The sequence below is a fragment of the Carya illinoinensis genome, chromosome 7 (assembly GCF_018687715.1).
Source record: "Carya illinoinensis cultivar Pawnee chromosome 7, C.illinoinensisPawnee_v1, whole genome shotgun sequence".
In the NCBI taxonomy this organism is placed as follows: Eukaryota; Viridiplantae; Streptophyta; class Magnoliopsida; order Fagales; family Juglandaceae; genus Carya; species Carya illinoinensis.
In genome coordinates, this window is record NC_056758.1 from 34,125,575 (window position 1) to 34,148,355 (window position 22,781).

General features: G+C 35.1%; 2 protein-coding genes across 4 annotated transcripts; one reads left to right on the forward strand and one right to left on the reverse strand.

Moving 5' to 3' along the window:
• Window positions 1-429: 429 nt before the first annotated feature.
• LOC122316516 (alcohol dehydrogenase-like 7) lies at window positions 430-5,877 on the reverse strand. The gene is made up of 10 exons (XM_043133108.1): window positions 5,600-5,877; window positions 5,365-5,501; window positions 5,208-5,254; window positions 3,730-4,055; window positions 3,481-3,563; window positions 3,314-3,389; window positions 2,982-3,046; window positions 1,644-1,739; window positions 1,194-1,358; window positions 430-812 (listed from the first exon to the last, which is right to left on the reverse strand). The coding sequence occupies exons 1-10, from the start codon at window positions 5,649-5,651 to the stop codon at window positions 696-698; spliced, it is 1,164 nt and encodes a 387-aa protein (XP_042989042.1). The 5' UTR covers window positions 5,652-5,877; the 3' UTR covers window positions 430-695.
• A 3,273-nt stretch (window positions 5,878-9,150) lies between these two features.
• LOC122314756 (ubiquitin-like domain-containing protein CIP73) lies at window positions 9,151-21,804 on the forward strand. 3 transcript variants are annotated; one of them, XM_043130328.1, is made up of 18 exons: window positions 9,151-9,310; window positions 13,146-13,290; window positions 13,402-13,519; window positions 14,074-14,181; window positions 14,291-14,409; window positions 14,566-14,649; window positions 15,503-15,688; window positions 15,771-15,840; window positions 15,918-16,072; window positions 17,411-17,575; window positions 17,655-17,726; window positions 17,968-18,088; window positions 18,225-18,545; window positions 18,658-18,827; window positions 18,912-19,061; window positions 19,876-20,460; window positions 21,079-21,234; window positions 21,382-21,804. In XM_043130328.1, the coding sequence occupies exons 2-18, from the start codon at window positions 13,162-13,164 to the stop codon at window positions 21,451-21,453; spliced, it is 2,781 nt and encodes a 926-aa protein (XP_042986262.1). In that variant the 5' UTR covers window positions 9,151-9,310; window positions 13,146-13,161; the 3' UTR covers window positions 21,454-21,804. The 3 variants fall into 3 exon arrangements, with proteins under 3 accessions (XP_042986262.1, XP_042986265.1, XP_042986264.1); XM_043130331.1 differs by having other exon boundaries at window positions 20,086-20,460; XM_043130330.1 differs by having other exon boundaries at window positions 14,074-14,172.
• Window positions 21,805-22,781: the final 977 nt, after the last annotated feature.

Genomic DNA, 22,781 nt, shown 5'->3' on the forward strand with positions numbered 1-22,781 from the left:
TCTTTATGGAAGCAGAGAGTATTATCTTTTAGACGTTTGTCTGTAAAAAGTATCAATAATAATAAAGACCAGACCAATCACAAAAAAAAATAATGTATTGATAAAACTTTTAGTGTATTATTTTGATTTATAATATTATATTTAATATAAATATATCTTAAAATATATCTTGTCGTAAATGTAAATTTGCCTGATGAGTCAATAATAATAGTTTACTTCAAAGGGTGGGGTGGTTTCAAATAAGAAGACTCTTTGAAAAAGAAAAAATAAGTAGAGGTGGACCCTATTGCGCTGATTATCGCTAGTGTACTGCAGCTTAATTTTCGTCCACGGATCTCTGCAATTGTTTTTTGCCCTTTTTCAAGGCAAATGAAGATTGGAGGAGTCCAATTTCGGATCTCATCATTAAAATATGGAGATCGGTATAACTTAGCGAAGATTGCTGGCATATATCTTTACAAACCAATAGAATTTTTTTTGTTTTAAACAAAATAAGTTTAATATGCATTACATCGAGTAATAATATGAACATGATTTAAACGAGAGAGATTGACAGCAATATGGAGTAGAGTCTCCAATGTAATTCATAAACTCATCAAATTAATAAAGAAGAAGGTAAATAGAGGACTTGTTCTTGTTGTTGTTGCCGCCCTCGTCGGACCTTGCCACTGCTAAATTCCATGGAAGCAGCTTCCTCATTTATCCATCCAAATTACACAACGAAGACTCTCCCCTTGAATGAGTAAATCAAAAGCTTTGTTGATGTCTTCAAACTTTACCTCGTGTGTTACAAATTCATCCAGCTGCAGTTCCTGATATATATATATATATATTTTTATTGTTATTATTAAGAAAAGAGGAGAGATATCAGAAACAATTAATAAGAAAAGACAAAAAAAAAAATCATCTATGCATATATATTTTTGCTCGATAACAACTGATCAGACACAGCCAGGTGCTCAAACCTAGTTATGAAGTATATATATACATATATATATATTGATCATGCAGTACTCCAGAGATACTAATGGAGAGAGAGAGAGAGAGAGAGAGAGAGAGAGAGAGAGAGAGAGAGAGCCAACAAGATGGAATTGTGGAGTAATTTATGAGCTAATTGTTATAATAAAAAGTAGGCACCTTAAGAAAGATCAATTAGGACTGTTTTAAAAAATAAATAGAAACAGATCAATCACCTTGTCCATGTAGCGTTTGAGGAGGATGGGAATATCGATTTTAGCTTTGAGGCCTCCAAATAAGGATCCCATGAGGCTTTTCCCGCTATGAAGAACATCAAAAGAGCTTAGGCTCAATGTTGACCCCGGCTTGTCAACCCCTAAAACAACTGTTTTTCCCCAGCCCTGGTAAAGTGAGACAAGGTTACGTCACAAATTATGTCTGGTGCACCGCAGTTTTACACACACAGCAAGCTATTCCAAACATTTGAAGGAAAATGAATAGAATGAAAATGGGTATGTGGTATGCAATTGATTGCCCAATTGAATGGTTTTGATGCCCTGCACATCCTTGTGATCCAGTTTTCTCTTCAAAATACCATAACTTGAGAAAATCACCTAACAGAAGGTATATTAACAATGCATCTGCAACAGTATGTGAGTCTTTTTGTGTGTAACTGAGAGAGAGACCTTTCGGCAGCAGGCATATGCTTCCTGCACCAAGGATGCCAATCCAACACATTCAAAGCAATAGTCTGCACCCCCACCAGTTATCTCATTGATCACCTGTTGAATGAGATAAAAAGGAACCAAAATAAATAAAAAACGAGAGTATATGATTCTCGAGCACTTCTATCTTGTCAAATAATCAAGGCTTCTATCAATCCATAAAGTAATTTATGAATGAACATGAAAAAGATACAGAAAATTGTTTGATTCACCATAAACACCCACAAAAGCCTGGAAAACCTTGGGTGTTGTGTCCTCTTAATTATCGCTTTTGAAATTCCCTATCCACCCTAGATGAACCAAAAATAATCATCTTTGATACTCATCAAAAGAAAGGTCAGCATCTCAAAGACCAGGGGCTAATCGGTCCAGTTTCAAACATATTTTGAAATCAAATAGGTTTAATTCGGTTTTGGATTTCTGAGAACCAATACAAACCGATTCATCCAAGAAACCGATCAAAACTATCCATTTTTTCTGACCCAAATAAAAAAATTTTTTTACCCCAAATATGATAGAGCCCAAAACATTATTTTCAAAAACTTAAAAAAAAAAAAAAAAAAACACTAAAACAATAGCAAATGCAACTACCAAAGTAAAATGTCCACCTCCAAAATATATATATATATATATAATTATAGAATAACTAGTTACCAACCACTTAGCTTAAAAAATTACAATTAAATATTGTCAAATAGAAATACCCAATCACTAGTAGCCAAAAAAAAAGTCAGCCCACTTGACTAACCCAATGTAAAAATATAATTAAATGTACTTATAAAAAATGTATTTTTCCTTTATATATATAAAATGTCCTCTTGTACTCGTATAGATATATATATATATATGTGTGTGTGTAATTATAAATAATATGTTAATAATTTAATATTAATACCCATGCTTAAGAGTAAGTAAATCAAGAAAGAATAAATAATTGGATTATAATTTCATATTATATTAATTTTATAATATGTATAATATATATAGCATAAAAAATTTAAAAAAATATATATTTTGGTTCGGTTCGGTGCAATTCGGTTTTCCCTGAAAACCAGGACCAAACCAGTTTTTAATCGGTTTCCAACCGACCGAACTGATATTGAACCGGACCAGTCAATTTTTTGGATTTTTCTTACACCCCTATCAAAGACACATTAAGCAAATAAGTCCAACTAGACCAAAATTATCAAGTATATGTTCAACCCACCAAGAACATATTAGCTAGGTACGAACAATTTATCTGGAAATGAATGATAAACAGAAGTATAAAACTTAACAATAGAGACCTTAAGAGCTGACCTGGCTCACAGTTTTGTTTCCACACTCTCCAGCATTGACAAATTCTGTGACTCCAAATTTTTTTCCTGTGTTAAAAAAAAATATCATCAAAACACATGCAAGAGCTCATTCATGATTTGATTATGACAGAATTCGTCATGCTGGTATATTAACTGACTGTTGGTTAATCTGACTAGCTAATAGTTGACTAGAAATGCGGACAACCTTTGTTGGATCAGCTTCAGCAGATGATATGAAGCATGTGCATTTTACATAGAACACGGATGCTCCTTACTTCATTAAGATGATTCCAGAGTTCGATATTTCTCTAGCTCAAATAAAAATGTGCTCACCAATTTCAAACTTATCTGGGTTCACATCCACACCAATAATTTTAGAAGCTCCACATAGTCTAGCTCCTTCTGCAACCTAGAAGATCAACTTATAACCATGAGCTTTTCCCTACTGTCTACCAAATATAAATATAAGGAAGCAAATAGTACTAAATCCTGGTTCATACAGCTAATCCAATCGACCCCAGCCCAAATATAGCAACAGTTGATCCTGTCTCCACATTTGCTGTTCTCCAAGCAGCACCAACCCCTGGAAAGCCAAATATAACAAAGTTAAAATTATAGGAAAGGCTCCCGTTTTCTACAATTTCAATCTTAAATGCATTATTTCTCCTCTATAACTGTTTAGTTTATTCAAGTTGATATGCGTAAACTCACGTGACAGTATCATACATAACATTTTGCATGACGATTACCTGTTGAGACTCCGCAGCTAAGGAGGCATGCCCTGTTTGGAGGGATTGATGGATCAATTTTTGTTACATGGGCAATATCTACCACTGTATACTCACTAAAGCTTGAGACGAATAAAAAGTGATATAAAACCTCTCCTTTGAGGTCAGTGAATCTGCTAGTCTCATGTCTGTGCATATAAGGAGACACCTTGAAAGGGAGGTTTGAACAAAGGTTGCTCTTTTTTGATCTGCAATCTACGCACTCTCCACAATCTGACATGAAAAAAGGGATGACGCTGTCTCCTTCAGTTACTTCATCTACGCCCTCCCCTACACTTTCTACAATCCTATCACATGTAAAAATTGGTGGGAACAAATATCAGTTCTCATCACCTTAGTGCCTGAACTTTAAATAAATCTGAAGAATTGATGGATCAATCCCATCTAATGCATGTGCACAATTAGTAATTGATGCTAAAATATAGTATATCGCATTGGTTTAAAGGTAAGGCCTGTTTAGGATCTTAAGATCAAGGAATGGCAAGACAAGGATATGATAGGAAAAACATCATCTGCATGGTAGCACTAACAACAGACAGAACAAGATTATGCTGAGAAAGATGATTTAGTGTCATGCAAATGTAATAAAGGCCATCTGCAGAAGTAGTATCCTGATCATTCCACCAGCTATACAGACACCTTTGTCAAGGGAAACGGAATTTCAGGACATCTTATCTGATGGAACTAAAACAATGAGGAAAAGAAGAAAGAAGAAAAAATGAAAAGCTGGGTGAATATTTTATTTATTTATTTATTTATTATAAGTGAAGAAACAGCAAATGTAACTCATGCAGCATGCAAATAGCGTGACCAGGCCTATCCACAAGGTTCTGAAAATCACCTTATCAGCGAACTCATACTTATTCATGAGCCAGTCTAGCAATCCAACAAGAAGCAAAGGAGAACCATGAATTCTTGATTGGTTGTTGGAAAAATGTAATCATATTCCTTTTTCTCAGCAATAAGTTAACTACTGCAATTCCTCATCATCATTATCTACAGTGGAAGATTATAACGAGGAAACAAATTGCATGAATTCATCTTTTCTAACTCGAATAAGAAAAGTCAATCTTAAACAGTATCGGAATTCATAATTTCGTTAAACTTTATTCAGAATATGTTGGGTAGTGGAGTCTTCTGAGAATACTCCACTGCTATTCATTATTTTATCATTATTTTTCACCTCCTTTGTACTATTTTGTATTACTATATAATATTTTATCATTAATTTTTCACTACTATTTACGGAATATTTGAAATCACCTCACTATCCAAATGCAAATTGGATGACAAGACACTGAAGAATTAAATACAAGTATCGAGAATTCAAGGCAAATCGTCACAACATACACCCCCATCAAATTATAAGTCACATGAAAAACTGCAGGCCAATCCTATGAATCAGGAAAATTAATAACAGATGGAAGAATGTAACTAACCCCACAGCTTCGTGACCAAAAATTCTGGGAAAAATTGCAGGATAATCCTACAAACATCAAGAATCGGCATGAATGAATGAATGAGAAATATGTCCAAGAATTTATGACAGCAATGCAAGTTAGAGTTTTCAGAAAGAATACGCTTTGGGATAACAACCTTCATTTTCCAGAAAGTAACATCGCTGTGACAGAGAGAGGTGCATACGATTCGAATCCGAACCTCACGTGCCATCGGCGGCGCCACCGTGATCTCCTCGATTACCAAAGGCTCACCCGGTTGGCGACTAACCGCAGCTAACAACATACATACGATGAACAAATTAGTTTCAGACACTTGCATGAAAGTTGAGAAAGCACAATTCATATCAAAAGAGTTTCTACTTAAGAGGTACCTCTGCATTTGATGGGCTTCCCCGTAGTTTTACTCGAAGGTTGTTCGTCCATGGCGACCAAGACTCGTACAGTATTTGTATCTTTCTCTCTCTCGCTCGCTCGATTATTCACCGTTTTAGTAAGTGCCAATATGTACTCGAAGTTGGAGGGGGGAACTGCTGGTGGTGGTGAGAATAGCGTCACCAGGTGGGAAATGGATAGGACCGATAGGTATCCAAGGACCAATGAAATGGATTTGTCTATGGCTACGACGTTTGCTGTTCACACAGTAGGGGATTCCCTGCCATGATCAGGACAATGACATGGGTTGTTGGGTTTCCTCCTTTTTGTCCTTCCTTGGTGGTTTAAGTGCAAGATTCCTCAAAAAGCTAATAAATTTAAAATTTATATGAAATTTTTATTTTTTAAATAATAAATCTTATTTTTTTTAAAAAATATATACAAAATTTACATAGTATTTAATATTATTTATTATTAATAAGTGAAACAATTCGTAATTTCAACACAAATACAATATAAAAATAATGAATTTGAATTTTATATAAATAGACTCGGATTAAAATGGATTGATGTATTAAAAGATTATTAATAAACGAGTTAATAATATATAAATTTGCTTAACTTAAAATAATTCTTTTAAATTTTTTTAAATTATAATTTTATTTTTGTTAGATTGTAATGTTGATATTTATTAATATGCTTATGCTTTTATTGTTAAAATTGTAATTTTAAATCTACATTCATATTTGTTATTATTAAGTTTGTAATATTAGTTTTATTATCAGTTAAAATATGAAAAATATTAATATTTATGTTAATAGATAATCTTATAATATTTATGAATTTTTTTGAATATATTGTGAATATTAGAAAATATAAATTTTAATTTTAAAGTGAGATTATATTATTATTATTCAGGTCAAATGATATATGCAGAGTAGTTTAATCTGTTTATATAAAATGTAATAAAATTGACCGTGTCATGTTGATATATTGCTAACTAAATGTCGTGTCATATCTCTCATCATTTAAACAGAAGACGTTATGATTTAAAATTTTAAATACCTAATCCGTTTAATTTAATAAATTGTGTTCAGATAGATTCATATACCAAAATGTCCGTGACACACGCGATTGACAAACACGAATTGTCACGGTCATTGTGGCGAATAAAGTCGGCAAGTCGTTTTCCACGTGGGAAGACTAGGAATGCTGGGACGTTGAACTTTGGATCAAAGGGGGCGGCGTGCTAGTTGAACTGTTGAAGTTTACTTCTCTTGTTTTTTCCCTCGAATTCGTTAAAGTTTACTTGCGAGCAAATACTTACCATATGTTATCACAACCTTTCCTAGCGATCACTGATAAAACTTATCCCGTGAGGAAGATATTGACACTTCGTTTGAATTTTTGAATATGATTGACTGAACTTATTCTAATATTTAAATACATAATATTTAAATTATTAAATATCACAAATTCAAAATTTATTTATACATAAGATTCATAATTTTTTTCAAATAATCTTTTTACATGTGTGATCTACAATTTTTTTAACTTTTTATAAATACATTTAAACTCATATTAACAATCAAATACATCTAAATTAATCTTAAATAAGTTTCACGAAATTCACTCTATTATCTCAACTCATTATTATTCATAAAGAATTCAATTCATCTCAACATTTAAACAAAGTTTGAGAGACCGCAAATAAATCATAAAAAATTATATTCTCAAGTGGTGTGCATAGTATATTTAATAAAATATTTATTTTAAATAATTTAATATAAAGATAAATTATAAAATTTGAATTTTATAAATTAAATTTTACTATTTAAATTAAATAAATAGGATGTTCTACACTTTATTTTTTATGGTATTGTGTTTAATATTAGAGGAATAATAGTTGCAGTCGTGAGTATACAAGTGTTGCGTAATCACTTTAAAAAAAGTGAATAAATATTAGTCCATATGAAAATAATAATTTTTTAATAATGAACTCTACTCTTTTTTAAAGTGACTACATAGTACTTACTCATTCTATAACTGTACGTAACATTGCTCTTAATGTTACGGGGATAATATCTTCAATATTTAAAAATATAAGAGATAATCATGATGTCGTTAATACTACATGTGTTGTTTAAACTTTAAATCCTTGTGAAAATATTAATCACTGAATATATATATATATATATATATGTAAACAATATAAATTTTTTATAAGAGCTAAAAATTTGTTTGTCCAAACTTGTAGATAAACTTATGAGATCTAATATAAGTAATTTATCTTGTCACAATTTATAAGCAGTTCACGAACAACTTTAAACCCGTTTAATTAACATAAGTTCTTTATAAATATAAAATATAATTTGATAATAAATTTTAGATTGACTTGTGTTAAAAATAAAAAAAAAGTAACATAACTTAACCACTCATTACTAGCTCAAATATCTATTCATCATCATTTTTCATATCATCTCATGATGTGACATTATTAAATGATATATTTATAAATAAAATATAATAAATAATCTAATAATCTAATATCACATTATTTTATGATGTGACGATGATAATAAAATAAATGATGAATAATATTACTCATATCAATAAATAAGACTATTCATCCGCTGTATATTATTTTTCAGTTCAGTTTGCATCCGGTTCGGAACTTGGATTCATACGACGTCTTAAAAACCTATGCTGATAATGAAGTTTTATCATTTATGTCGTTTTGGTATAGAATACTGGTATTAGGTAAAATCCTGATACCTAAGTCTTATATTAAAAATAAAATATTTATTTTATGCACAAGTCTCTTGGTTTTGGTCTTCAACATTATTTTATGTGGTGAGGGTTGAGTAATCACCCTAATAATTCATGTAGTGACCACTGACCAACCACCCAAAAAAAAAAACACACCCCACGACAAGACGACGAGAACCACCCTTATGCTTGGGAGGGTTTTCCAACCGCATGATAATTAGATATAGACTCTAGAGTGATTGGATTGTCACTCATGCAAGTGGTTACGATAAACAGTCCGCCACAATTATTTTTAGCCAACCACTTCTTAGTATTTTTTGGAAAATAATATTTATAGTTGTGAAATATATGAATTTCACGTAATTAATTTAAAAAATAATAAAAATAAAAGAAAAAGAATTAAATTTTTAATAATAAATTTTACTATTTTTTAAAATAATTATACAATATTTATATATTTCATAACTATACTTAATATTAATCAAAATAATTTAGTGTACTTGCAATATTTTGAAAAAGCATAAAGGGTTAATGTGTCGCTTGCCTATTGCGTGGAACCAAAGCACCAAGCTGCACGTTACGATGTCGTATTCTGCCCTTTATTTTGTTATTATTGAGTTTTTTTGACAAAATTATTATTGGTTATTAAAGTTTAGTACCGGCAATAATATAGGATTCTAGATTGTTCTGGAATGGAATTGCGTTTCGAAAACGGGCCGGACGGCCCAACCTCCCTGCTTTTGTGCTCGAACCTTGCAAGCCCGACGAGGCTCGTCTTGCTTACATACGAAGTTATCCCGCTTACATACCAAGTTATCCCGCTTGCACAAGAAGTTAATAAAGTAAACCCTTTTATTGGCGATCGAAATAAATTACAGCCATTCTCATCCCGCTCTCGCCTCCGCTCTCCGATTCATTTCCCGGCCGTCCACACAGACAAGGTTCGTCTGTATTCCTACCTACTTTTTTGTTTGTATCATTACGCATAACGCAATACGCAGCGTGTTGACCTGGAAATTCTCACAGCTTAGATTGTTGCTGAGATTTCGAGGATTACTTATCTCTTGATTTTTTCCATTGCGATATCTATCTTGTAGTTTGGCATTTCATTTATTGAATTCTTTCCCGAAAAGCCCTAGGTAAGTAGTGATAGATTTGTGTTTCTGGACTTAACGAATATCAGTCTAGGGATGTGTGCATTCGCTTGATTACTGAGCCGTAGGGTTTGGAAATCTCTTTGTTTGCAAGGAAAAGAGTTGGGTGCGGCGTTTTATTGTAAATTGGAATTTACTAAATCTAATCCAAATGGAGTAAAATCTAATTGATATCCGGTATTAAAAATAAAATTAAAGCTTTCCCTCGCTTGGTTTGGTTAGTCCCATTCCCATAGGTCTTGGCATGTGGTTCCGGTAGTGGATGAGAGACATTTCCAAACCTGTAAGTCTCAATATTAGATATGCCAATTGCATTCCCGAGCATGGAAAAATATCACGTGGAATTGCAATTAGCAGTTGTGACTTGGGTATGAAAACATTAATGAGTTGTGGGTTTTGGTACGCGCACATCATGTTGTGACTTCAATGTTATGAGCGTGGTAGTGTTCATGGGAATTCATTTCCGGTGCAATATGCTAGTGTTTAGTCTAAGAGGCTTGAGACAAGGAGATCCGTTATCTCCTTTCTTATTTATTCTTGTTATGGAGGCTTTTAGTCGTATGGTGGTGGGGGCTACTGTAGGGGGTGGATTTATATCAGGTTTTTCAGTGGGTTCTTCTTCTAATGGCTTTACTTCCGTATTGCATTTACTTTTTGCCGATGATGCTTTAATTTGATGTGATGCTATAGAGGATCAGATTAAAGCATTGAGGGCTGTACTGTTGTGTTTTCAAGCCATTTCTGGGTTAAAAGTGAACTTGGGTAAATCGGAGTTGGTCCTAGTACGAGTTGTTCATAATATTAATGATTTAGCATCATTTTTGGTTTGTAGAGTTTCTTCTCTGCCCATGAAATATCTCGGCCTCCCATTGGGGACATCGTTCAGTATATTTGGGATGGGGTGGTTGGGAAGATTGAGAAAAGGTTGGCGGCTCGGAAAAGGATGTATTTATCTAAAGGGGGTAGAATCACCCTTATTAAGAGTACCATTTTGAATACTCCAATGTATTTCCTTTCTTATTCCCTTTACCAGTTGGTGTGGCTAATGGTATCGAAAAACTTTATAGAGCTTTTTTGTGGGGAGGTTTGGGGGAGGTGAAAAAAGTGCCTTTATTCAATTGGAAAAAAGTATGTTGTCCTATTGATGTTGGTGGATTGGGTGTTCGTAACTTGTGTAGTTTCAATAAGGTGTTATTGGGGAAGTGATTGTGGAGATTTAATAAGGAAGGGGGTGCGATGTGGAGAGAGGTGATTGTCCGGAAGTATGGTAGTGGATTAGGGGGGTTGGTGTACTAAGGAGAGCAGGGGGACTTATGGGGTAAGCTTATGGAAATTCATTAGAAAAGGTTGGGATAATTTTGTGAAACAAGTTTATTTTGGCGTAGGTGATGGCTCAAGAATTCGTTTCTGGTTTGATGTTTGGTGTGGTGAGTCCGCTTTGTTTAGAGCTTTTCCGAATGTCTTCATATTGGCTGTTAATCAGCAGGCTTCCATTTCTGAGATGATGAGTTTTTCTAGTGAAGAGGTGCATTGGAATGTCTGCTTTTTCAGATTTGTTCAGGACTGGGAAATTGAGTGGCTATTAGAAGACATGAAAGGGATCATATTCTCTGGAAAGGTACAGAGACCAATAAGTTTTCTGTTAGATCTTTTTATAAGATGATGAATGGTCAGCAAATTTTTTCTTTTCCTTGGAAGAATATTTGGAAGGTTTGTGTTCCATCAAAAGTTGCTTTCTTTGTTTGGACCGCGGCAATTGGAAACATTCAGACTATTGACAATTTGTGAAAGCATGGAATGATGGTTATGGAGTGGTGTCTCATGTGTAAGAAAGCTGGAGAATCAGTGGATCATCTTCTTATTCACTGTGATGTGGCAAAAGGGTTATGGGAAGGGGTGTTTAGAAGAATTGGACTGTCCTGGGTTATGCCAAAATCAGTGACAGAAATACTTGCATTCAATTCATTCTTGTTCTCAAGTTGCAGCAGCGTGGAAGATGATTCCTTTGTGTATTATGTGGTGCATCTGGATGGAAAGGAATGAGAGGTGTTTTAATGATAGGGAACATTCTGTAAATGATCTCTGGAAATTTTTGATGTTTTCCCTGTTTTCTTGGTTTTCAGCTATCGTTCTTAATGGTGGGGCAGTCCATGAGTTTTTGTTTTCACTGTTTTAGTACTTGAATGTTCTTAGGTGTTTCTTTTGTATACTTTCTGTGTACATGGGCTTCGCCTATTTCTTTCGTTGGATAAAATTTTTACTTATAAAAAAAAAAAAACTTTATCTGCTCTTTCTCAATTTAAGTGAGGAAAAAGGAGGGTTGGCTATTAGCTACTAGAATGGAAAGTTGAAGGTTGGCATCTTAATCTACTTGCTTATGTTGCCATGCAACCTCTTTTTCTATGCAATAATTATCAGATTGCACTCTCACTTATCAAAAAAAAAAAAAAAAAAAATTATCAGATTGCACTCTTGATCCTCCGTTCCCTTGGAAGAATATTTGGAGGTCTTGTGTACCCTCTAAAGTAGCCTTCTTTGTATGGAATGCTGCACTTGGGAAGATCTTGACCATGGATAACTTGAGGAAGAGGGGGTGTGTAGTGATAGATTGGTGTTATATGTGCAAAAAGAATGGAGAATCTGTGGATCACCTTCTACTACATTGTGACGTTACAAGGGAGATATGGGATGTGATTTTTCAAAGGGTTGACGTTGCTTGGGTTATGCCTTTGAGGGTGGTGGATTTGTTGGGGTGTTGGAGGAAGATAAAAGGCTGCCATCAAGTGGCAGCAGTGTGGAAGATGATCCCCTTGTGTATCATGTGGTGTGTTTGGTCAAAAAGAAATGCGCGTTGCTCCTTGCCTCTAGTGTGCCTACCTAAGTGGGGCAGTAGAGTTGTATTTCAGGCTTTGCCTTTCTTTGATCAATAAAATTGTTTATTTATAAAAAAAAAAAAAAATGCGTGTTGCTTTGAAGACAAGGAACGCACTATGGTGGAGCTAGAGAACTTTTTTCTTCACACTTTACTTCTTTGGTTTTATGCTATTGTGCTAAATGGGGACAATGTCCAGAATTTCTCGTCTTTAATTCCTCACTCATAGAATATACTTAGGTACCTTATGTATACTTCCTGTGTACACGGGCCATGCCTATTTTATTCTGATCAATAATATTTATCTTTTACTTATAAAAAAAAAAAAAAAAAAAAAAAAAGATTGCACTCTTGCATTAGGAAGAAACTCCATTTAATGGACATAAAAGGTGACCTGTTCCGAGAACTTTTTGTTCTTATGGTTGCTTACAACAATTTTTTTTTTTTTTTATTGGTAAAAAAATTAAAAATGCGTAAAGGGTTAATAAATGCCCTGTGCACTGTTAAGAATTTTCATTTTATTTTTTTAAATTTATTTATTTTTTAATGTTGGGTTTCAATTTGAGAGACCGATGATTTTGGTTTTCTGTAAAGCTATTTTTGTCTCCCTTTCCAGGCATTTTTGCTTATCGAGGTTAGGCAGTAAAGTGTCGCTTATGTAGTATGCCTCCTATGCTATGTATTTTGTGCTGCATCTTTAAGAATGATCTGGGCGGTATTGACTGAGTACATTCTGTGTGTTTTGGACAGTTTCTGTTGATATATCATGGCAAATCAATTCTCTAATGAAGGTTCCAGTACTGCAAAAGTTTCAGGGGAAAGCTCAGACTCGACTGTTCAGCTCAACATCAAGACACTTGATTCCCGGATTTACAGTTTCCAAGTGGAAAAAAATGTGAGCGCCACTCTACCTTATTTCTTGTCATTTCCAGATATATGAATGGGATTATATGTCCATTGGATAGTTCTTATGTCTAATCTTTTTTTCATTTTTGAGTTATTTCAGATGCCTGTCTCATCATTCAAGGAGAAAATAGCTAATGAAATTGGCGTCCCAGTTGGTCAGCAAAGGTTGATTTTCAGGGGAAGGGTCTTAAAGGACGACCATCTTCTTTCTGAGTATCGTATCCAGCCACAGTATTAGTGTTCTGAACTGAATGTTTTTGGACATTTACATCATTCCATATTATTTTACCATATTTTCTTTAACATTATGCTGTATTATTTTGCCGATGTTTAAGTGGTTTGATCCCAGATCTTCCTATGCCATTCAAGTGTTCAGCTGTTATATGGATAATGGTACCAGTCTAAGCATTTAACATCAAGTAAACCGTAACAAACAAAATTCTTATTTACTGATAAAAAAAAACATCAAGTAATCCATAATAGATTGAAGTAAAAACTTGTGAAGTTATGTGCACATACACACAGAGTTAACTTGGCTTTTGTTATTTTAATTGGTCAACTCCTTATTACATGGTTTATAAAAGGTTCCTTGGAATAAAATTTCACTTATTAATTATAAAAATAAAATAAAATTATATGGTTTATAAAAGGCTTAGTTAAATCTGATTGTCTTGAAGTTTGTCACTGATATTTTTTGTCTCTAGAATGGGTTCATGTTAAGCAAACAAACATAACCCATAAATTTTAGCAGTAGTTCCTTAATTGGATGTAGATGTGGAGAATGGGCATGCATTGCATTTAGTAGAGAGGCAACCAGCACAGGTGCAACCTTCATCTGGTGCTGGTTCTGGAGAGACAGCTGGGAGTAATGGTAATAGAGGTTGGCTTTGGGAACATGTTGCTTTTCCAGTAATATTAGACTAAAGAAAAATATGAAAATAGCTCAGTTGTAAGATAAACTAATAGTGGTTTTTTATATGCGTTGGCAGGAAGTGATGCCAGTATTGGCAACCCCCGAAATCGTGTGGGGCAAATCTCACACAGTGTAGTTCTTGGAACCTTTAATGTTGGGGATCAAGGTGAAGGAGTTGTACCTGACCTTTCCCGGGTGCGGCATTTTGCTTTTAGTTTGTGAAAATCTATACTTCAATTTGTTATTAGAGGGCTACCTATAAAGAAAATTTTGTTAGTAGAGGGCTGCAGGGGTGAGGTAGGTTTATGTTGATTAGCATTGCCACAAGTCATTATGCCTTTTTGTTTGTAGGTTATTGGGGCAGTTCTCAATTCTATAGGACTTGGTGGCCAGCCTACAAGTGTTGGCACTAGCAGCACACAGACTTCTACTTTGGTAAGTAGAGCATCATGCTCCTTGAAATGGTGGTATCATGAGCATATTTCATCTCAGTTCTCCCATATTATGCATTTTTAACACATCTATCTAGTCAACTGCTAGAATTTTAACCATGGGATTGGCTTCATAAATCAAGTCATTTCATTCTTTTGAGGATGTAGATGAATTAGTTTTTATTGCTTCAGCTTTTTTGTCTCCTTTATCGAATAAGTTTTTCAAAATAAAATTATTTCTTCCTCACATTGTTGTTTGAACCAAATCATTTGTTTCCTCTTTGGTTGTTGTAATATTATACTATGACACTTATGACATATTTTAACACCTTAAAAGAAAAACTCATCTCAAATTACACTTTCACATGTTTTTTGGTGCGCAGCACTGTTGAAGTAAAGGATTGCTGAATTTATAGCTTTCGTATCACCTCCCTTCAGTTTGATGGGTGTAAATAAGCTTTTGCAAAACATGTCTTTTCTCTTATATTGTCTGCATTAGTATTGGCTGCAGAATGCTGTTTAATCCTTTCTCGGCTTGTGTGATTGGATCTTGACAATGGATATGCTACTGGGCATGTCCACTCGGATTTTAACTACAACTAGTTGGGATTTACCTGTGACTTAAACTATAGATTAAGCATATTTAGGGGCTCATGATTTCGATGGCACCTAATGTATGATCAATTTAAGACACATTTGCATCGGGGCTCATGAGAGGAAACTGAAATCTGCTAAGACCAACAAAGCCTGTCCTTCATCAGGGTTTGAGTTGGTAAAGAACAATTGACTCAGAGAGAATGTGAGTTTAATTTTCTTGTGAATAAACATTTATATGTTTTTTTCCCCTCTTGTCATAGCCAAATGCTCCTAGTCAGGCTCCTCGAGGAAATGAAACAGAAGGGATACGTGGTAATGTTGGAATTCAGACCCAAACTGGAAATCAAGTGCAGTCTGGACAGGCATTTTCTGGGCAACCATTCCAATCTGTACATCAAGTTGTGCAAATCCCTCTGGCTGCAGCAGTACCTGTTCCTTCCGTTCATGTTGTGATATATTCTCTTCTTGATATCTTACTTGTGCTTCACATTTTATTCTTTGTTAATGTCATTATCTTTCCCATTTCAGCCTATTCCTGATTCATTGAGTACACTTTCTGAGTTTATGAATCGCATGGAGCAAACACTATCACAAAATGGTGATTATTTTGAAATTCCTTTATAATTTTGTAGTTGCAAATAACTGCAAAAAATTATCCAGTTCTCCTTGATGCAGGATATCAGCCAAATTCATCTTCAATAAATGCCGGTGATCTACCGAGGGTGGAATTACCCTCCATTGCCCATGGGTTGCATACTCCTGAAGCATTGAGCATTGTGCTGCTTCGTGCACAACGTCTTCTCAGTGGTCATGCAGTTGCTGCACTATCTGTAATCACTATTGTTCAGAATACTAATTCTTTTATTTGTTCTCACTTTGTGTTTGAGTATATTCGTCCTCTCTGAAAAATGCTTTCCCTCTTTTGCAGAAGAGAATAACTTTTGGGTTTTTTTTTGCTACTTTCAGAGCAATTGATCATGAAAAAAATAGAGGAATGTCTTTCGCCAGTTCTCTATTTTTTTCATTCCCGCCCCCTGGCATTATTATGGAAATGTGTTGTTTATAAGGATTCTAGATAAATAAACAAATTTCTCCGTTGTAATTTTCCTGAGTATAACATAAAGAGTGATGTGTTTAGTTTCCTAGGCAAAGTTGGGGGTTGTTTGGGAAACATATCCCATCTCATCTTATCTCAAAATTTCTCAAATTTCCTTACCAAACATCACTCAAACACAAACACTTTTCAATTTCAAATTTTCAACTTTTTCATCTAATCTTTACAACTTTTCCAAACTTCCAAACAAAACACAAAACAATTCAACATTTTCAAATCCAAAACAAATTATATTCTAAAAATATTTCAACTTTATTATATTTTTATTCAACTTTTTCTCTCATTTCCCAAAACCCCATAAAATATCTTAACTCAAACCATTTCACTACTCTTCACAGATTTATCATCTCATCTCATTCCCCAAGCATCCCCTTAATGTTTATAGTGAGGATGAAACATGTGACAGTATGGAGTCCACTCCTTGAAAAATATAAAATATAAATAGCTGCTGATTCTTGCTATGTGCTAGTTTCCTATTCTAAAGATAGGAGAGCACCCAGCTCCTGAAGTTACATGTCATTTTGCCAAGTTCTTTCAACATGAATCTCTTAAGTGTCCTAGTATAACTCTACTTGTTCACCTATGTCAATTTGTGGTATGACCAGTTCATCTGGATCCCCCCTCCCTGAAATTGATGTTTCTTGTTTTTTCCCTGGAAATTTCAACCTTGTTGACTGTGAAAAAATGTCATGACTATAAACAGACTCTGATATAACATACAAAGCATGAGAAGGCCCCATGCAACATGTTTTAATCGCTTGGGAGTCTCTCTATGGTTTTGAGTCATCCATCCACTGGGTCAATCTAAACATGTATCAAATGAATTCAGTGGATTATATAGAGCATATTGTTATTTGCTACTGTGCCATACATGTTTTGCCACAATGCCGACGGGGATATTTATGAATTACAGCATTTATTTTGTTTTTCAAATTCTTGTTAATGTAAAGTGAGATTAATGAAGCTGGGATGTACTCAGATGTGCCAATTTTCCATTCTTTACATTTTCCTTTTTGTCTGATTGTGTTATTTGTAACTTGCTGCAACTTCGTAGCATACTGCAGAATTCTTGGAGCAAGAGGGATCTTCTTCTGATTCCACCACAAGGGGCCAGATACAGACAGAATCAATGCAATTAGGTCTTGCAATGCAACATTTAGGTGCTCTGCTTCTTGAGCTTGGTCGGACAATTTTGACTCTGCGGATGGGACAGTCTCCTGTATGGTCTTATCCTTCCTAAATCCCTTGGTTCTTTTGTGAGTAAAAGGCATTTGATATTCTTGTGGTTCAATTTGCAGTCAGAATATGTTTTGAATGCTGGACCTGCAGTTTACATATCTCCATCTGGGCCTAATCCTATAATGGTTCAGGTTTGTCCCTGAATTTTTATGTGGTTTAGTTAGTACACTGAATATGGACATGACATATTCTAGTCTCCAATTAGAGAACAAGTAGAACAATCTACCAAGTGCAGTGGAATAAGTTGATCATGCTATAGATTAGAAAAGAGAGTGGATTAGCTTCGCTAACCTGGTAGTATTGTTACATACTTACATATGATTGTGTTGGTTTTGATGTCAATATATATTGGTGATCTTGTACTATTTGCAGCCCTTTCCTCTTCAAACCAGCTCTCTCTTTGGCGGTTCTGTTCCTCAATCAAATCCTATGACTTTTGGTCCTGTTGGTATAGGGAGTGCTCCAAGGCACATAAACATTCATATACATGCTGGTAATAGATTGCTTATATACCAGAGGTCGCTGATTTTTTTTTTTTTTTTCCTAATGGAACTTACAAAAAAAAAAAAGTCTTTTCTGACCTGAACCATAGACCTTCTATTCAGTGATTTAGTGCTGTTTAATATCAGGTACTTCACTTGCACCAATTGTTTCTACGGTTGGTACAAGGGCCAGTAATGCCGAAGGAATGCTGGGAGAACGTCGTAATGGTGCTGGTTCTGGTGATTCAGGTGCAACAAGGGTGCTACCTATGAGAAATGTAATTGCAACCACTGTCCCATCACGACCCAGTGGTGTTGCAAGTTCTGGGGTAGCACAGCCTGGTCTTGGTGTTTCTGTTTCAGAGCCACCTTCTGACTCTGTTTCACTATCATCTGTTATATCTGAAGTTAATTCACGAATTAGGAATTTTGTTGGTAACTTGCAAGGAGATGGCATGGTTTCATCAGGTAGCTGGTTAAATATCAATTTGTTTGTTTACATAATACTGAAGCTATTTACTTTTTGTATGAAAATTAATATAATGCTACCCAACTCATTAGCCTATCTTTCTGTACACAGGTGGCCAAACAGAACCAACCATTCAAAGTTCTGCTGTTGCTACTGCAAGTAATGATGTGGGGAATGGTGTGGGGAATGAACAGAAAAACACGACATTCAGCTCGGTCAACAGAGTTGGGGAATCTGGGGCATCCATACCTGGGTGCACAACTGAAAGTGAAGGTCAAAAGGTATATATTGTTGTGTGCAATATGGGGCTCCTATTTCTCTTTTGATTTTCGTTTGAATCTTGTGCTGATTCATTAATTAAACAGCTCGACCAATTGAGTAATAGTGATACTTTAAGTGGAGGAACTGCAGCAAAGTCTGAAGATTTTCAGGGCAATGCTCTGGAATCTGACCAGAAACATGAGCATGCCAAAGCTGTTCCACTAGGTTTAGGGCTGGGAGGTCTGGAATTTAAGGTAAGATAATTATATTTTCTATTAATATTCTTTTAAATAACTTAAGTGTAAGTTATTTCTAAAGTCTGTAAAAAGTGGATATATATCTAAGCTTCAGCATCCAATGAAAATATACGTATTGGGGTTTTTTTAATAATACCGGTGAAATGATCATAGTGACTGATAAAGGAACATCACATGCAAGACTTAAATATATAGAAACTAAAAGTGTTCTTTATTTACTTTTAGTCTGTTTTCTTATATTAGTTTGGTTGTGTTCATACTTTATCGGTGCCATTTTCCACTTAATGTTCATTGCTAGGAGATGTATGGGTGGCAACAAATCAACTAATAGAAGTTTATAAAGCCATGGAGCTGGAGTCTGGGACTGATAATTTCATTTCTAATTTAAACTTTGCAAAATATTATATAACATTATTTCCTAAACATTTCTTATAATCATGTCTTGCATTCTAATTGCCTGTTGTATGTTCATTCTAGATTGTTTTAGGCCAGTTTGGATAGCAAGATACTCTCATCTCATCCCATCCCGTCCTATCTCATCTCATCTCAATATCCAAACACCACAATTAAAAGTTGACCCGTTGGCTTGAGTTTCTATATTTTCAAATTATTAATTGAGGATTCTCCCGCATCTCTCTGTTGAACAATTATGCAAGCCATGTGCCACTTAGCTTAGTTTCTAGTTTCTTCTATTTTTTGTTCAAATGAAGTAGTCGGCTATTGGTACATTGCCGAGTTGTTTTTTTACGTGACATGATTTACCATCATATATTTCGTAGACACAAAATTCATGTAATACAAATGTAATCAGAGGCGAGGTATACAGCAAAAGTCGAAGATTGTTGGTGGTGATGGTGGAACGACCAGCACTTCTGGTCAAAATCAGCAGATGAGAACAAGCAGCCAACAGATTTTGCAAACTCTAGGATCTCATACCTCTGTTGTAAATAATGTAAATGTGAATGAGCGGTCCCCAGAGCAACCACCCCCTGCAGTTGATATGGCAAGTCTTATGTCTCAGGTCCTGCAAACTCCTGCTTTGAATGGTTTGTTGGCTGGTGTTTCAGAGCAAACTGGGGTTGGCTCTCCTGATTTTTTGAGAAATACGCTTCAACAGCTCACTCAGAGCCCACAGATGAGGAATGCAGTTGGTCAAATTGTTCAACAGGTTGATAGCCAAGATCTTGGAAACATGTTTGCGGGGCTCGGAAGAGGCCAGGGTGGTGGCCTTGATTTGTCTAGGATGTTTCAACAGATGATGCCAATTGTATCCCAAGCCCTCAGTGGTGGGTCAAACCCCCAACAGCTTTTTCCTCCCATGGAAGCTGAACCCCAATCACAGTATAATGAGCTGAATCTGAGCAGTGATGACAAACAACATGAACAAAACTTACAGGTTTGCATACGCACACATCCATAAAGGATTTTTATTTGTTGTTTCTTTTGCTTTTTAGCATCTGTTAATCCTTGTGGGCTGTTAGTCAAATCTACCAATAGTGCTTTTATTGGAAGAGGTAAATCTTTTTGCCATGGCTTTGCCAAGAAACTCTACTGAAATACCTTGATGCTTTTGATACTGTTGCCTCATCAAACTGCTTCATGTTGTTATTGGACTTTTTTTGAACTTTTGAGCACTTCCGTTGACAAACTAAGTTTTGGAAACTAAATCTTTGAATTTTTTTTATTAACATGGAAAGTCTGTAGAGGTTATACTATATGAACATCGCCTCTGATAGTCGATTATGCAGTTCTGGACTATTTTTGTCGCAATTGGTATCTTGTGGGATCTGGTGCTTGATAGTAAATCGTGTCCTTTGTTGGCTATAAAAAATACACTTGATATTCTGCTCCTTTCTGTCAATTTGGAGCGTCTGTTACCCTAACTGCTAGTTATATGAAACTAATACTCCTCTGTCTGGGCGGATAATTGATCTCTCTTAAACGTTGGGCACTTTTGTTTTGTGTTACTACCATCTTCTTTTGTAATTTTTTCTTTATCTGTTTTGTTTTTCAGACCAATCTCCAACAACTGGCTCAGCAGATTGAACAACTGAATCCACCCGAAAATATTTTCCATTCTGTAGTTGAAAATGCAATTATGCTATCTGGCAGCGGAAGTGGTTCTGAAGAGCTTGTTGATGAACTGTGTGGCAATGAACGTCTTGCTAATGTAAGCGTCCAGATGTTATGAATTCTTATTCTGTGTCGTGAATGCAGCCTGTTTTATAATTGATTGCTAGACATTTCATTTGACTGCTTCAAAAGTTCTGAGTTTTTATGGTTCACGGGCACGCAATATTTATGTTGCCATGTGCAGGAATATATGGAGATGTTACGACGAGACATTCATCAACGACTTCAGGGTGAGTCTGGGCAGGATAACTGCTAAATAGAGCCCCGAAGCCCAGGTGGGCACGTTTGTGACTCTGAGTTTATCATTATGAGCATTCTGATGGGGTTAGGTTTGCTGCTTATTATTCACCTTGCCAGGGCTTTCCAGTTTGTTTTACAGTTACTCAGTGTCCTTGTACATTGTAGGTTTGCGGCATGTTTTGCTTTTTAAGTTATAGTTGGCATGCGTGTTACAGGCCCACTTGTTGTCTGATTCAGTGTATAAAATTATTATCAGAAATGATTTATGATCCATTGCAACCATCCGTGTCGCCAAACTGGTTCGGCCTCAAGATAATATTATTTATTTTGGGTGCATTAATGCAACCTTGCCAGCAGCTGCCTAGTATGAAGCCGGAGCAGATTGTACTCTTTTTTGTTTTTTTTCATGTTATATTTCGTGGATTTTTCAAATTAAATTGATTGCAAATTACAATGATAGTTTAAAACTGAAACAATTTGTAATTTTGGGCTCTAATTTAGCTCGAAAGAAGAATTTATTTTTCAAGTGACAGACACTTGTCGCTGAGGATTAACACTCGGCGAGCAAGGCATGATTTGATTAAGACTTACTGAAAAAAAAAAAACCATGGTTTGGTACAAACCATTGAGAATGCTGTAATGGTTATTTTATGGGGAGAAAATTGCACTAACAGCAATTCTGTGTGCTTTAGAACTCTACTAACCACTGGGATTAGAGTTTCATCTAATTACAAATGGAACCATGTGATTGAATTGATTGGTTGCTTGCTTTTTTTTGAAAAATTAGCTTAGCTGCGCCAGCTGGTTGGAACATGTTCAATATCACTATCCTACATCGCTGGTTGGAACATATCTATTTGATTTGCCCACCGATTGCGGAGGGATGGTTCCTGCGAACCAACAAATTAACACACCTAAGTACTATATCATGATACCAGACAGATCCTCATATACCTTCTTCTAATTAGGCTCTTATTGTTTGAATTTCGGACCCCGTAATAATACATATTATTATTATTAATATATCCTTATATTTGCCGCGTTTTAGGTTTCCTGAATTTAATGATACTAAATTACTCGCCTAACAAACTAACAAAGTCTTCGTCCATGATGGCACATGTTATAAAGACGTGATTATTGACTGTGGGGACGCCCATCATCAATATATACGAGGACACCAATTAATTTTAATTTTTTCTGTGTGTTGGAAAGATGTGGGACTTTTTCTTTTTATTTTTAAGGAAAAAAAAAAACCACAGAAAAAAATAAAGAAAGAAAATGGTTTGTCATTCACCTCGTCCCTATATGGATTGGTTCGCAGTTGGGTGTGAATTAGATTTGCTT

Excerpts from the sequence above, each read along its gene's own strand:
- LOC122314756 (XM_043130328.1), top strand. The coding sequence starts at position 13,162 with ATGGCAAATCAATTCTCTAATGAAGGTTCCAGTACTGCAAAAGTTTCA. Across the intron at positions 15,841-15,917 it reads GCAAACACTATCACAAAATG|GATATCAGCCAAATTCATCT; the intron begins GTGATTATTTTG and ends TCCTTGATGCAG. Across the intron at positions 16,073-17,410 it reads ATGCAGTTGCTGCACTATCT|CATACTGCAGAATTCTTGGA; the intron begins GTAATCACTATT and ends GCAACTTCGTAG.
- LOC122316516 (XM_043133108.1), bottom strand. The coding sequence starts at position 5,651 with ATGGACGAACAACCTTCGAGTAAAACTACGGGGAAGCCCATCAAATGC. Across the intron at positions 5,255-5,364 it reads TTACTTTCTGGAAAATGAAG|GATTATCCTGCAATTTTTCC; the intron begins GTTGTTATCCCA and ends TGATGTTTGTAG. Across the intron at positions 3,047-3,313 it reads CCCAGATAAGTTTGAAATTG|GAAAAAAATTTGGAGTCACA; the intron begins GTGAGCACATTT and ends TTTTTAACACAG.